A 12,496-nucleotide genomic window follows, 5' to 3' on the forward strand; every position below is an offset into this window, starting at 1 on the left:
AATGCGGCACTCTGTCAGTGGAAAATATAGGCACGCATCGCTGTGGCAACAGTCCAGGGCAAGAATTATGGGATGGCGAGTGTATCATCACCCAGACGCTCATGCTTATAAGACTCAGGGGACAGGAGGATAATATCTATATCTATTAAAAATTGTCAGATCTACAAGTCGATGTGTAACATAACATCAGCTAATTTTGGTGTGTGACAGCAAAGTATTTCACGACAAAATATAAATCAGTGTTGATTTTGACAGCAATTTAGTTTTATTTATTTTTGTTCTCTTTGGAATGTAATTAATTTAGTTTGTCTAGTTTTAGTCGACTAAATATCATAAGATTTTAGATTATTATCATTTTATTTAGTAATGACTGATTTTACATTTGGTTGCATGCTGAAAATAGCAGATCTGCAAGCTATGCTGCGATGCGTTGTGAGCTTGTAGGTCTGCTATTTTCAGAGCGCAACCAAAACATAAAATCACTTATTTTAGGTCTACTGGATCTCTTCTCCCTCCTTAACAGTTTAGTCTAGTTTTTATTTGTTTACTAAATTGACAATAAAATGTAGTGTTAGTTTTAGTCATGAAAGCCTTTTCAGACGGGGAGCATGTGACGCAGACGTTGTCGCCTGGATCAACGACAGGTCTGCTCCATGTCTGCTCATACAATGCAAAATACCATTGCATTGTCACCCCTCGACTTCTCTGCGTCTACAAAAAAACGCAGGCCACTCATTGAAAATGAATTTAGGTGCGTCAGTCGCTGCCCATCTGAAAAGGCCTTTAGTTTTTATTCAGTAATTTGTCAGTCAAAAAAGGTAGTCAACGAACATTTTTTGTCATAGTTTATACACTGCTGCAGCTTCCCTGTGTGTTTGGCTTGTCAGGCCATTGGCTGTGACAGCTCTGTTGTCATTGTCTGGGACGGCTGCCCGGCTTGGGTCAAGAGAATAGACCCACAGACAGTCCATATCCACATTATTCTATCAAAATGTCATGCAAACAAAACGCGCTCAACCCCACCGACCTTCATCAGCGTCAACTCAAACAACACACATAGAGTAGAAATAAGCTCATAGTGGAGTTGTGTATTCCCATTCTTTTGAGCAGTGGTTCTCAAACATTTTCATGTCAAGGACCCCCAACTGTCGCAGGTTCGAGTCCCGATGACCTTTGCTGCATGTCTTAATTCCCCCCCCATCTCTCTCCCCATTTCCTGTCGTAATACTGTAAAATCTATCAATAAAGGCAAAAAGTCAAAACATATATCATATAATTTAATAGTTCTAAGCGGATGGTTTCTTTCTTTTGTGAATAGTTTTTCCCCCCATTTCTGCTGTATTTAGATGGGACAGTGGAACATAGAGATAGGAAAGACTGCAGAGAGAGGAGGCGAGGGATGACATGTAGTAAAGTACCGTGGGTCAGATATGAGTCAAGAGACCGTCATGTAGCATTTATGAAGCATCTTACTCAGTGATCCACCTAAGCCCATTCATTTTTGATGTTGTACTCACACCCACGCAGATGCAATAATACCTTTGAGGAGCTTACTTGATTTCAAGCTAATAACTTTGCCTGCTGACATTTTGTTCAAACATGGAGATCAACAACAAACATCCCTCAGCAGGACGTTCTGAGCACTGCCTACCTGTAATGGAGAACAGCTTCCGATGGAGGTATATTATCCTCAGATCAAAAACATAAAATGGCTGCCTTCAATCGGTAATTTTCTTTTTTCAGTGGTCTTTGAGAGATTTTCACCTATAATGATATGCCCAATATTGGCATTGATTATTATTATTAGATCATCGATTAATTTTATAATCTATTTAAAGAATGTCATGATAATTTCATGAATACATAATGCTGACACAATCCATAAGTTCCACATGTCCATGTTTACATACTGTAGGCAGCCAAGTTCATTGTGAGACAGCATGACATGTTAATTCTTTCTTACCACTCTCCGTTCTTCTTTTTGCCTTCAATCCAGAAATCCATCAAACAATCCATGAATCCATAGTGTCTATTTAGTCTTGTACTCCAAAAAGCAAAGCAAGAGAGTAGTAGAGAGTACCGGGCCTTTACACTGACTGCTTTGAGCAAAAAAACATTATAAAAATGAAATGAGGAATGTCCAAAAGTTAAAGTTGAACTCAAAAAAGGTTAATTCCATAGTTCCAGTCTTGAAAACATGAAGTGGATGTAAACAGGAAGTAGGCCTATAAACAGGAAGTAGGTGTAGTATTCACATTTTGTCAGACCACAGAATAATAACCCATCCAGCCCCAAGGGAGGCTGAAGCGCTCGGCCCTACTGGTAAGAGCTGGGACTGCAGGCGGACCCGTGGAGTTATGACGATCAGAATAATACTCTAGCCTAATTAGAATATTCTTTTTTAGAAAATATAAAAAAATGGTTTCAAAGTAATGAAAAATAAATATTTTTTTCTTTTTGTGGAAGGCTGTGGGGGGGTGTTGTCCACTGAATAAGTTAACTACTTATAGTCCATCTTCTAGCCAGAAGATGCACTCTAAGGGTATAGCATGGCACAGTGGCACACTGCCCAACAGATGGCGGTGCAGTGGGTGCACTCTAGGCCAGGGTATAGCATCAGAAGACTGGTAAACCTTGGGTGTTAATATAATAATAATCCCTAATATAAATAAAGAGATATATAAGATATATAAAGAGATTTTTGGTGTAGAGGGAAAAAAGGAGCAACCTGACTCCTTTGAAGAAGCTTGCCTCACTCGTTTCACACTTAGTACCAGTCAGGTTAAAAAAGGAGAGGACCAAATAGATTGTAAAACTATAAGTAGGCCTACTGCATACGTGTTTAAGGTTTTATGAGCGCTAACATACATCTTTGGATATACTGTAGTGTTCCAGCTACATTTCAATGAAATCAGATGATTTTAATCCCATTACATGCAATCTCTTATTCCCCGACCGTGCCTGAATGTACTGTATACAGGCGGCTCTTCACTGCCTTTTTATTTCCACCCTCAGGGGATGATTAGTAGCTGGCAAACCATGCGATGTCAGCCCAGCTTAACTGTTTTGATTTGGCAGCACAGACCAACAACTAGTAATCTGGATAGAAGCATGGCATATCCCGTGGTGGAAAGTAACTAAGTAGATTGACATAAGTACTGCACTTACGTACAATGTTGAGGCATTTGTACTTTACTTGAGTATTTCCAATGTCTAATACTTTTACTTCTACAACCACTACACCATGAATAGGCACGCGTTGCTACTATTGTTACTATACTTACTGCCTGCGATCTGTTTATGCGTCTATGAGTTGGAATATGATAGGGCTGTTTTATTGCAGGCATAATAACAATAATATTTGTGTGTCCCTTGATGTCGCATGCAGAGTCTCTGCACAACTACCCAATCTATCCGGACTGTTGTTATAGTGTGAAATGATTCCATTAAAGCGTGTCCGCATGCTCTCTCTCTCTCTCTCTCTCTCTCTCTTTCTCTTTTCCTGTCCTCTCTTTTCTTGTCTCATCTAGTGGATCTGTAGTGGTAGCAGCTTGTCATCTGAACATGAGCGCTTTTATGTTGTTCCACTTATAAACAGAAGATGATTTGGGCAGTGTGCATGGGGAGGAGCCTGCCAATCGAGGTCTCACGGCTCCGGATAATGGTAGCATCACTGTTTAACTGGCCACATGGTTCCTCGCCACCCCTTACACAGCACACACACACACACACACACACACACACACACACACACACACACACACACACACACACACACACACACACACACACACACACACACACACACACACACACACACACACACACACACACACACACACACACACACACACACACACACTCACACACACACACACACACACACACACATTCACTGACATAAAACTTTCACTAAACCAGCTGTGCCCGGTTGTCCGTCCCTATCCCTGAGTATCCACAAACTGCCTGGCGTTTAATGCCGTCTCTTGTTTCCAAAGAACCGATACAGGCAATAATAGCCACAAATGGGGCATAAATCAGGGCAGGATTAAAACATTTAGCCGTGTTAGGAGACGTGAATGGTGCAATTTGGATGTTCAGTTGTCATTATACACGGTCGATTTAGTCCCCTCTGTGTCTGTCTCTGTCCTCTCTGTGTGGCCTATACGGGCGGTGTGGAAGCTTTCACGTCACACACAAAAGTGTAAATATATCTCAGTGTAATATGGATGCAAATTGACCTGTTTTTTTTGTTCCTGTGGAATTTCACAGGAGACTAGTACTCTATTTCACAGTCCCTTCATATGCTCCTCTCTCTCTCTCTCTCTCTCTCTCTCTTACGGTCATGTTTTACATAATATATTTTTGTTTGTTTGCCAGATTGTGAAAGAGATTTTCCCTCTCTCCTCTCCTCTCCTCTCCTCTCCTCTCCTCTCCTCTCCTCTCCTCTCCTCTCCTCTCCTCTCCTCTCCTCTCCTCTCCTCTCCTCTCCTCTCCTCTCCTCTCTAAATTGAATCCTGTGTATCATCCCTTCCACATGCCTCCTGTCCCTCTGGACATCCTGGGCAGATGAGTCCTGGTGGGGTAATACAAGGGCAGGGGCAAGCTGCACTCATGGGAGAGCGCTGTGTTGCGTTGTCCACAGTTTGGGATGTGTGGCCTATTCAGGCCACACATCCTGGCTGGCATAATGGTTTCTGAGCAAAATAGAGGGTGGTATAAAAAGTAACCACTTAATCACATAAGATAACCCATTAAGACCTGAGGTCAATTCTACAAAATACAAATACCTTCTAAATCAGTACAGTAGTTTGAAAAAATAGCAGATGTACAAGCTTGCAGCACGGCACAAAGTGACGCGCTGTGATCTTGTATATCTTCTATTTGTTTATAGCCAGCGCAAAAATGACAGATGCTTTCCTGGTTTTAATGGGTCCATTTTTAGACCTAACCCTAGACTTGAACTGCTTTTTTGTTCATCCAAATACAATCCAACCCTACAACTAGCACTTCACTCTGCTTGTATCCCTGATTGTCACCTTTGTTCAATAGCTGGTAGTTTACTATCCAGATACTATATTATCTTGGTCACTTGTTGTTTTTTACGTTACGTTTTCAAAGATTAGTTTTTTATGAACACAAATGTTAAGAATGTTATTTAGACAAATACTAGGTTCATTATTGAACATGTTCTAGTTTATTTGAGGCACTGCATTGTTCTCTCTGAAGTTTGAAATCGATCTATGTGACTATATTTACCTTGTTGACTATAGCTCTGACCAGAGATCATGTTTACTCTGCTTATTCTGATCTTAATCCACAGAAAGTGTTCAGGGATGGTGAAAACATGACTCTGAGGTTAAATGCGAACTGTAGGGGGTGACGATTACCATCCCCCGTGTCCCCGCATGACACCGCTGCAGCAGAGGGTCCACAGCTCGTTGATCTTTCTCCCTCCCTCTCTGCTCTGCCTTCATTATGAGGCGTTCTCTTGTCTCTGTATTAAGTGGAGACTGCAGTCTTCTGCTGCAGCATGCTGTTCAGGGTGCATGGTGAAACACCCTGCAGCAGCACATTTTCAAGCTGCCTGTCTCTCTCTGTCTCCTTCTCTGTACTGTCAAATCCATCCTGAGTGCTGTGTATGCTTCAAGGACACCCATAACTCTGTGTACGAATATACGAGACACCCATTTAGTTGCATTAGCACAATCTCAGAGTTAAAGACCTGTAAGGGTCCATTTGGAACCCTGAGGGCCCCATGGACCCCACTTTGAGGACCACTGCTGTATAAAATACATAGATTCTAGGTAGTGTTTTAGATGTTCAGGGTAGTTTCCCTCGATCAATCTCTCTTAGGGATGGGAATTGATCAGACTTTATTGATACCGATGCCATTAGCTATTCTGCTTATCGGTCTGATTCTTTATTGATTCCTGATCAATATTTAATGTGGAAAAACAGTAGGCCTGCACAGGTCTTCAACTGTTTTACTATCTCTGAACACAGTATAGAAACAGTTGAGAAATAGCTGTGTATGTCTGCCTGATGACATTTGAACAAGTTAAAATGAATGAATGAAGGGGCACGGTGGCACAGTCACCGTCCTGGGTTCGATTCCCGCTGGGGATGCTGTGGGTGCTGGCGATGTGTTCTCTCCATCAGTGCCCATACCCGAGGCGGGGTTGGCAAAAGGGCCTTTCTGTGTGGAGTTTGCATGTTCTCCCCGTGTCCCCCAGGGGGGAAAAAAACATGCAGTAATCCTGGTCTGTGGTCTCTAAACTGCCTCCCCCTGGCCAGCCAGGGTGCCTGATGGAGGGGAAAGGAACTAGTTCCTTCCACGCCAACCAGGGAAACTTCCCCCTGTCAGGTGTAAAGGAGCGACTTGGACACTCATGCATGAGTTCAAGTCCGTTTCACAGGGGTGCAAAATGGGTTACAAAATTGTGGGATAAAGATTTACAAACAATGAATTGATGCAACTTATTTTGTATTTATATTTGTAGGTTTTCCTTTTTCATCAGTATAAACACATGACGTCATTGTTTGCAATGTGCAACACGACATCATTGATGAAAATGAATTGATAAGCTCTGAGGCATGCAGAGTAAATTATTCAAATACGCTACTGTCTGCAGACACCTAACCGCACCTAACTTGCATTTATTTATACTTTGGGTGGCATACAGTAGTAGTAGTTGTAGTGGTAGAAGTAGTGGTATCATTTATCATACAGTAGTAGTAGTTGTAGTGGTAGTAGTAGTGGTATCATTTATCATTCACTGGAGTCATTGTTCCCATTGAACCCTGAGCACTCTGCTTGTTTGTGAACTTATCCCACTTGCTTAGACAGCATATATCTGAACTCTAAATAACTAAATTATGAATACCGGTATGTATAAAGTAAAAGCCAGGTTACAGATCCTTCCCACCAAACTCAACCTTTCCCTCTGGTTCCCCTCCACCCATGCACCTCATTGCTTGCGTCACACCACAGGGCTTGTTACAGAAACTATGCCACACATTCTGAATGGCTGTTATGCCTATAAAGGGCTTTACAATTTACATAGCACGCCACAACAGAATAGTTGATCTCATAACAAAGGACATATCTAAACATTTTGTCTGTGAGAATCTACAAACATTCCTGTGTCAAACCTTCCATGTTTCAACTTTGTACTGAAAGTCTCTCTGCTAACACACCAGATGTTGTTGTCAATGAAGAGAATAGATCAGTTTTCATTCTTGAAGTGGCCTTTATGACCAAAGTCATTAAATACCAGCCGCTCCTCCAGACGATCATAGAGCTAGGCTATAGGTGCAATCTACTAGTGTTTATCTTCGACAGCCTAGGACATGTACATAGTTTGGATGTAAGAGGCTTCCAACAACTTGGGATGCCAAAAAAGCAGCTAAACGGCTTACAAAATTCTGTGCAATCTCTTCTACTATCGGTAGCCACCAAATATGGCGAAGACGCTGTTACTTGTACCCCTGAAGGGTGTGTGGGTATTTGTCCGGGATTAGCTGACTGCATTCTGTACAGCACCTTGTAAATGTGTGTGTGTGTGTGTGTGTGTGTGTGTCTCGCGTGCGTGCGTGCGTGAGAGAGAGTACTGCACCAAGAATAACTCAAACACTTAACATCCTCCTCTTCTTTCTCCATCTTCCAGTTCTTCCCGTACGGTGATGCGTCAAAGTTTGCCCAGCATGCCTTCAGGACGTTTGACAAGAACGGTGACGGCACCATCGACTTCAGGGAGTTCATCTGCGCTCTGTCCATCACGTCACGAGGCAGCTTCGAGCAGAAACTCAACTGGGCCTTCAACATGTATGACCTGGACGGAGACGGCAAGATCACAAGGGTGGAAATGCTGGAGATCATCGAGGTATGGAGGATAGATATAGACTCATGCAACCTCATGGGTCCTAAAGATAGACTGATCAGTTGAATATATCAAAAGCTTTGATGATGAACCCTAGTGTTTTTGTTGAGCCATGGCTTTATCTCTAGCACCACCATCAGGCCAAAATCTTTGTACACAAGATATCTCAAAATCTAATACATTTGTATATTGCCATGAGATTTCCTTCACTGAACAACATAAGCCCTACAACGTTTTGTGAGATTGTAGATTGTATATTTTTGCTATTTCTTTCTCTTTTTTTAAAGAAAGAAGAAACCACAGAATCATGATTTTCCTTTTTTTTAAACAAGACAAGACAAACAAACAAAAAACAGCAAAAAGAAAAACTAAACTGAAAAAAGGGATCCCTCTACCCAACCCCCGCCCCAACCCCAGAAAGGTTGGGGTAAACTACACAGCTTTACTACTCTGTATTGTCCATAACACCACTTGACAACTCGGATAAATAAATAAAAATAAAAAATAAAACAAAATCCACCCAGAGATATTGAAGGTAGAACCTCAAAGAACCTACCCCAGATCTTGTCAAAAGTAGCAGGCTATCTTTTCAGGAGTACAGTATGATGAGAGCTAGTGCCAGTGTCTCTGTGAAGGTGAGTTTTTTCAGATTTCCAGTTAACCAGAATGATTTTCTTCGTAGCTGTACTGGCGAGTAACACAAAATACTCTTTGTTAAAATTTGTGTTGATCAATTTAACGTCACCCAGTAACCAAATTCTTGGAATCCTTTACTTACTGAAAGAGTTAATTAAATAACATACATTAATCAGACCAGTGTGTGTCCAGTGGAAACCTCGTATGAATCTGATCTCAGGTCAGAATGGGTTAAAAAAGTACAAAATATCAACCCACCGCTTCCCTCTTGTCTTCTCCTGCAGGCCATCTACAAGATGGTGGGCACCGTGATCATGATGAAGATGAACGAAGACGGCCTGACGCCAGAGCAGAGGGTGGACAAGATCTTCTCCAAGATGGACAAGAACAACGACGACCAGATCTCGCTGGAGGAGTTCAAGGAGGCGGCCAAGAGCGACCCCTCCATCGTATTACTGCTGCAGTGTGACCTCCAGAAATAGGCCCGGAGGGCGAAGCAAGCCCTCCCCCACAGCCACCACAGACTGCACAGCGAGAATTTCATGTTCCATTCAGTTTGCAGCTATATTTCCACTGAAAAAAAACAAAACAAAAAAAATAATATATATATTATGCTTGGACTACCTTTCAATGGATCCGCTTCTTGTGTTTGAAACACTCGTGTGCATGAGAATGTTATTTGCTATAAAAAGATCAACACGTAACATATAACAACAGTGTGCGAATGGAAAAGTGCGGGTTGCACGTTGACACTTGAAACACACACACACACACACTCACACACACACACACACACACACACACACACAACACACGCACGCATGTACACATGCACACACACACACACACACACACACACACACACACACACACACGCACACACACACACACACACACGCACGCACACGCACACACACACACACACACACACACACACACACACACACACACACACACACACACACACACACACACACACACACACACACACTCTCTCTCTCCCTACATATTGACCCCTTGCACAAATATATAAATATATATATAGATATATAAATATGAATAATATATTTGAATTGTTTAAAGATCAACTGCCAAAATGTGAAGTGTGCAAAGTATTTTCCATACAGTCTCATTCAACTGGAGCTTGCGCATCGGTAATGTGCTACATTAAAGATTTATTGCTACTCTACTTATTGTTCAGAGTTTACTGATGCTAGTTATACAGTATGTGATTCATGATATTGAGTATCGTCAACCAAACCAGTTTCCTATAAAGACACTAATTTACAAGAGTTCATCCATCGTCCAAATTTTAGCCCAAGATAGACGAAGAGATGGATTAGCATCTGTCCAACTTTTCCATCCAAACACCTGCTTGTACAAAACAAAAAGTAAATGTAGTTAATTTGCATGTCTTTAGGTTCTGCCTTAAAATCTCCTCAATGTGCATCCTGTAAAATTAACGGAAGCCTTATCAAAGAAACATGGTGACACTTTAAAACCGTAAGAAAAGATTTTATTGAAATGGGATGGTTATTGGTGGGTAATTATATTAGGGTAGGTTGTTCTACAAGTATTGTCACATGGGATGTAATTTTTTGTGATTTGTGGACATTTTATTTTGACTGCTATTACTGTGGGAGCATGTTTCCTTGTAGATTAGCTATAGTACATGTTGCAAAGACCTAATGCCCTATACCCCTGTGCACATAAATACTCTATCTCCTGAACCCATCTAAGTAGATATGGAAGGATGTGCAGAGTATCTGGTGAACCCACCATTCTAAATGGTGAAATGGTATGAGAAAATATAAATCGAATAGTTAATTAGTCAATTATTGATTGAAATTTAAGCTGTTGGGTTCCAAAGTATTGAGATCACAAAGTCTACACTACAAAGGCAGGTACCCTGGTGTAGCTAACCAGAGGTAGTGAATGTCTTTATATATGGTAAGAATATAAAATAGCATATGTATCTACAATATTTTATTTATTTATTTTAAGTTTGTTATCAAACTTAGTTTTAACCTTTCTCACCTCAACCACAATTTGTTTCACCCCCAATGAACATACAGGTTGCATATCAATGAGGTGAAATCCAAGTTGTTGTTTTTTTGGTTTGTTTTTTGTTTACACTGTTAGGTATAAAAGTTGTAAAGAATAACAAGGAATAAGGCCAATGCAACCTTTCTTGTTTGCATTTTTTAACTTAAGTAAATGAGTGCTCAGAGCAGCACAGACAGAAGCAGTGTGTGACATTTCTTTGTACCCTCATAAACAAGGTGACAGCGCTTGTAACTAGACATGTGTCTTGTAGGCTAAACAGTTCTTTCCCCCGACCCTCCTCATAGAAGTGTTGTTCTTTCTATTGCTACCAACCCGTCTTTTTGTACTTTTTTACTCCCCTGTATCTCTCTCTTAACATACACATGCTTATGCATACTAAATGTATATAAGTTCAGTTGAGCTATTAGAGCACCCTCCACTTAAAGACAAAAACTGCTTGGAAATAACGTGCAAGCCCTGGTCGGTTTGTAAAGACAGCTACATTAAGGTGTTAGGGCAGAGCCACAAATCCTGCTCCTCTGGTATAAAAAACAACTCTACGTAACCATACACAGTAAAATCCTGAGTGTTAATCTGAGTGTACACAGTAAAATGTTAGTTTAATTAACACTCGCAGTTAGAGTAACAATCAGGATTTTGCATTGTACTCATTATCAACACAACAAAACATCAGTCCATTGCCATCGTTTAGCAATTAGGCTTGTCCCAGTAAGTTTGTAATCAGAATTTTGCCCTGAAATGTTTATAATTACAATTATTACTATTGCTATTATGACCACGATACCAAATGCAAGCAATGGCAACTGTGTACAAGGATTCTTTTGTAGCATGTATTGTGTTCCTGATGACATGGCTGCACTACTCCCTTGTGTTGTGATTTACTCTAATAAAAGGAACTCTATGGGCCCTTGACTGTTGTTACCGCAACTCAACTCATAAGCGCTTGTTTGGTCAAACAGCTGTGATTTAGGTGTATGCCCCTCGGCTGGATAAGCTTGTTTCACTCATAAGGTTTAACCATTTCAAGTTTTAAACCCTATTGACCGGAGACCCAGGAGACTATGCTTGGTCCCCTACTTATTTTCCCCCTCTGTAGTAAATCTCTTCACCGGAAATAGCTGATCCACAAACTCACAACAGTTGTGAGCTTGTAGATCTTCTCAATCTCATTTAGCAAAATGTTTGCTTATTATTATTGTCCAGAATTAAGAAAGGAGAAGGTGAAGTTCATATCTGTGCCAACACCATGCAACTGTCAAAGTTGTTTTCCACCTTAGGCATGATTATGAAATTTTGCCCTTACCCTTGAATATGACTCACATTTGATCCAAACGTTAAACACTATCTGGCTTCCCTATTGTTGGGCATGTCATTATGAGTGAAGATTTCAAAATGTCAGACAAGCTCGAGAAGTTCACAATGCAAGGTGTTGTGAGCTTGTAGTTTGGCTTTTGTATAAAAGTATAAAATAAGTATAAAATAGGCTCTCCAGGTCATTCACACTTAATAAAACATCTGCCCATCCACATTTGAGTTATTTTGTTCACACACAGAATTTATGTTGACATCATTGCTGATTAGCAAAGCATCACTTGAATTGATTTTGCATGAGGTAACCAACACATCAAACCACATCTTTATGTCTCTTCACATGGCTTATAATGCCATTGTGGACCATGACTTTTTCAACCCAAAAGTATTTTTTTCTTCAGGGTCATTCCCTCCAAAGTTACATGAAAATCCGGCCATCTGCTATTTTGCAAAGAGATAAAACAGAATGGGGTAAGGAAATTACCTTTTTAATCTAATTAAAGTGGAGGATCACATTGTATTAATCTCAGCAGGTCATAAAAGACATTTTAACAACAACGTAAAGCAACTTGATTTTCAGTCTATTTCTAATTGAGATG

The 12,496-nt window shown here is 40.7% G+C and overlaps 1 protein-coding gene across 1 annotated transcript in view; it reads left to right on the forward strand.

Annotated features, from left to right (window-relative positions):
• vsnl1a (visinin-like 1a) overlaps positions 1-9,311 on the forward strand; it is a 34,071-nt gene extending 24,760 nt beyond the window's left edge. The window contains exons 3-4 of the mRNA XM_083789690.1: positions 7,671-7,886; positions 8,804-9,311. Coding sequence (XP_083645816.1) covers positions 7,671-7,886; positions 8,804-9,001 — 414 coding nt within the window. The 3' untranslated portion in view covers positions 9,002-9,311. The remainder of the gene's footprint in view (positions 1-7,670; positions 7,887-8,803) is intronic.
• The last annotated feature ends 3,185 nt before the right edge of the window (positions 9,312-12,496 follow it).

This window comes from Protomyctophum parallelum (genome assembly GCF_964188405.1).
Source record: "Protomyctophum parallelum genome assembly, chromosome: 19".
Taxonomy (NCBI): domain Eukaryota; kingdom Metazoa; phylum Chordata; class Actinopteri; order Myctophiformes; family Myctophidae; genus Protomyctophum; species Protomyctophum parallelum.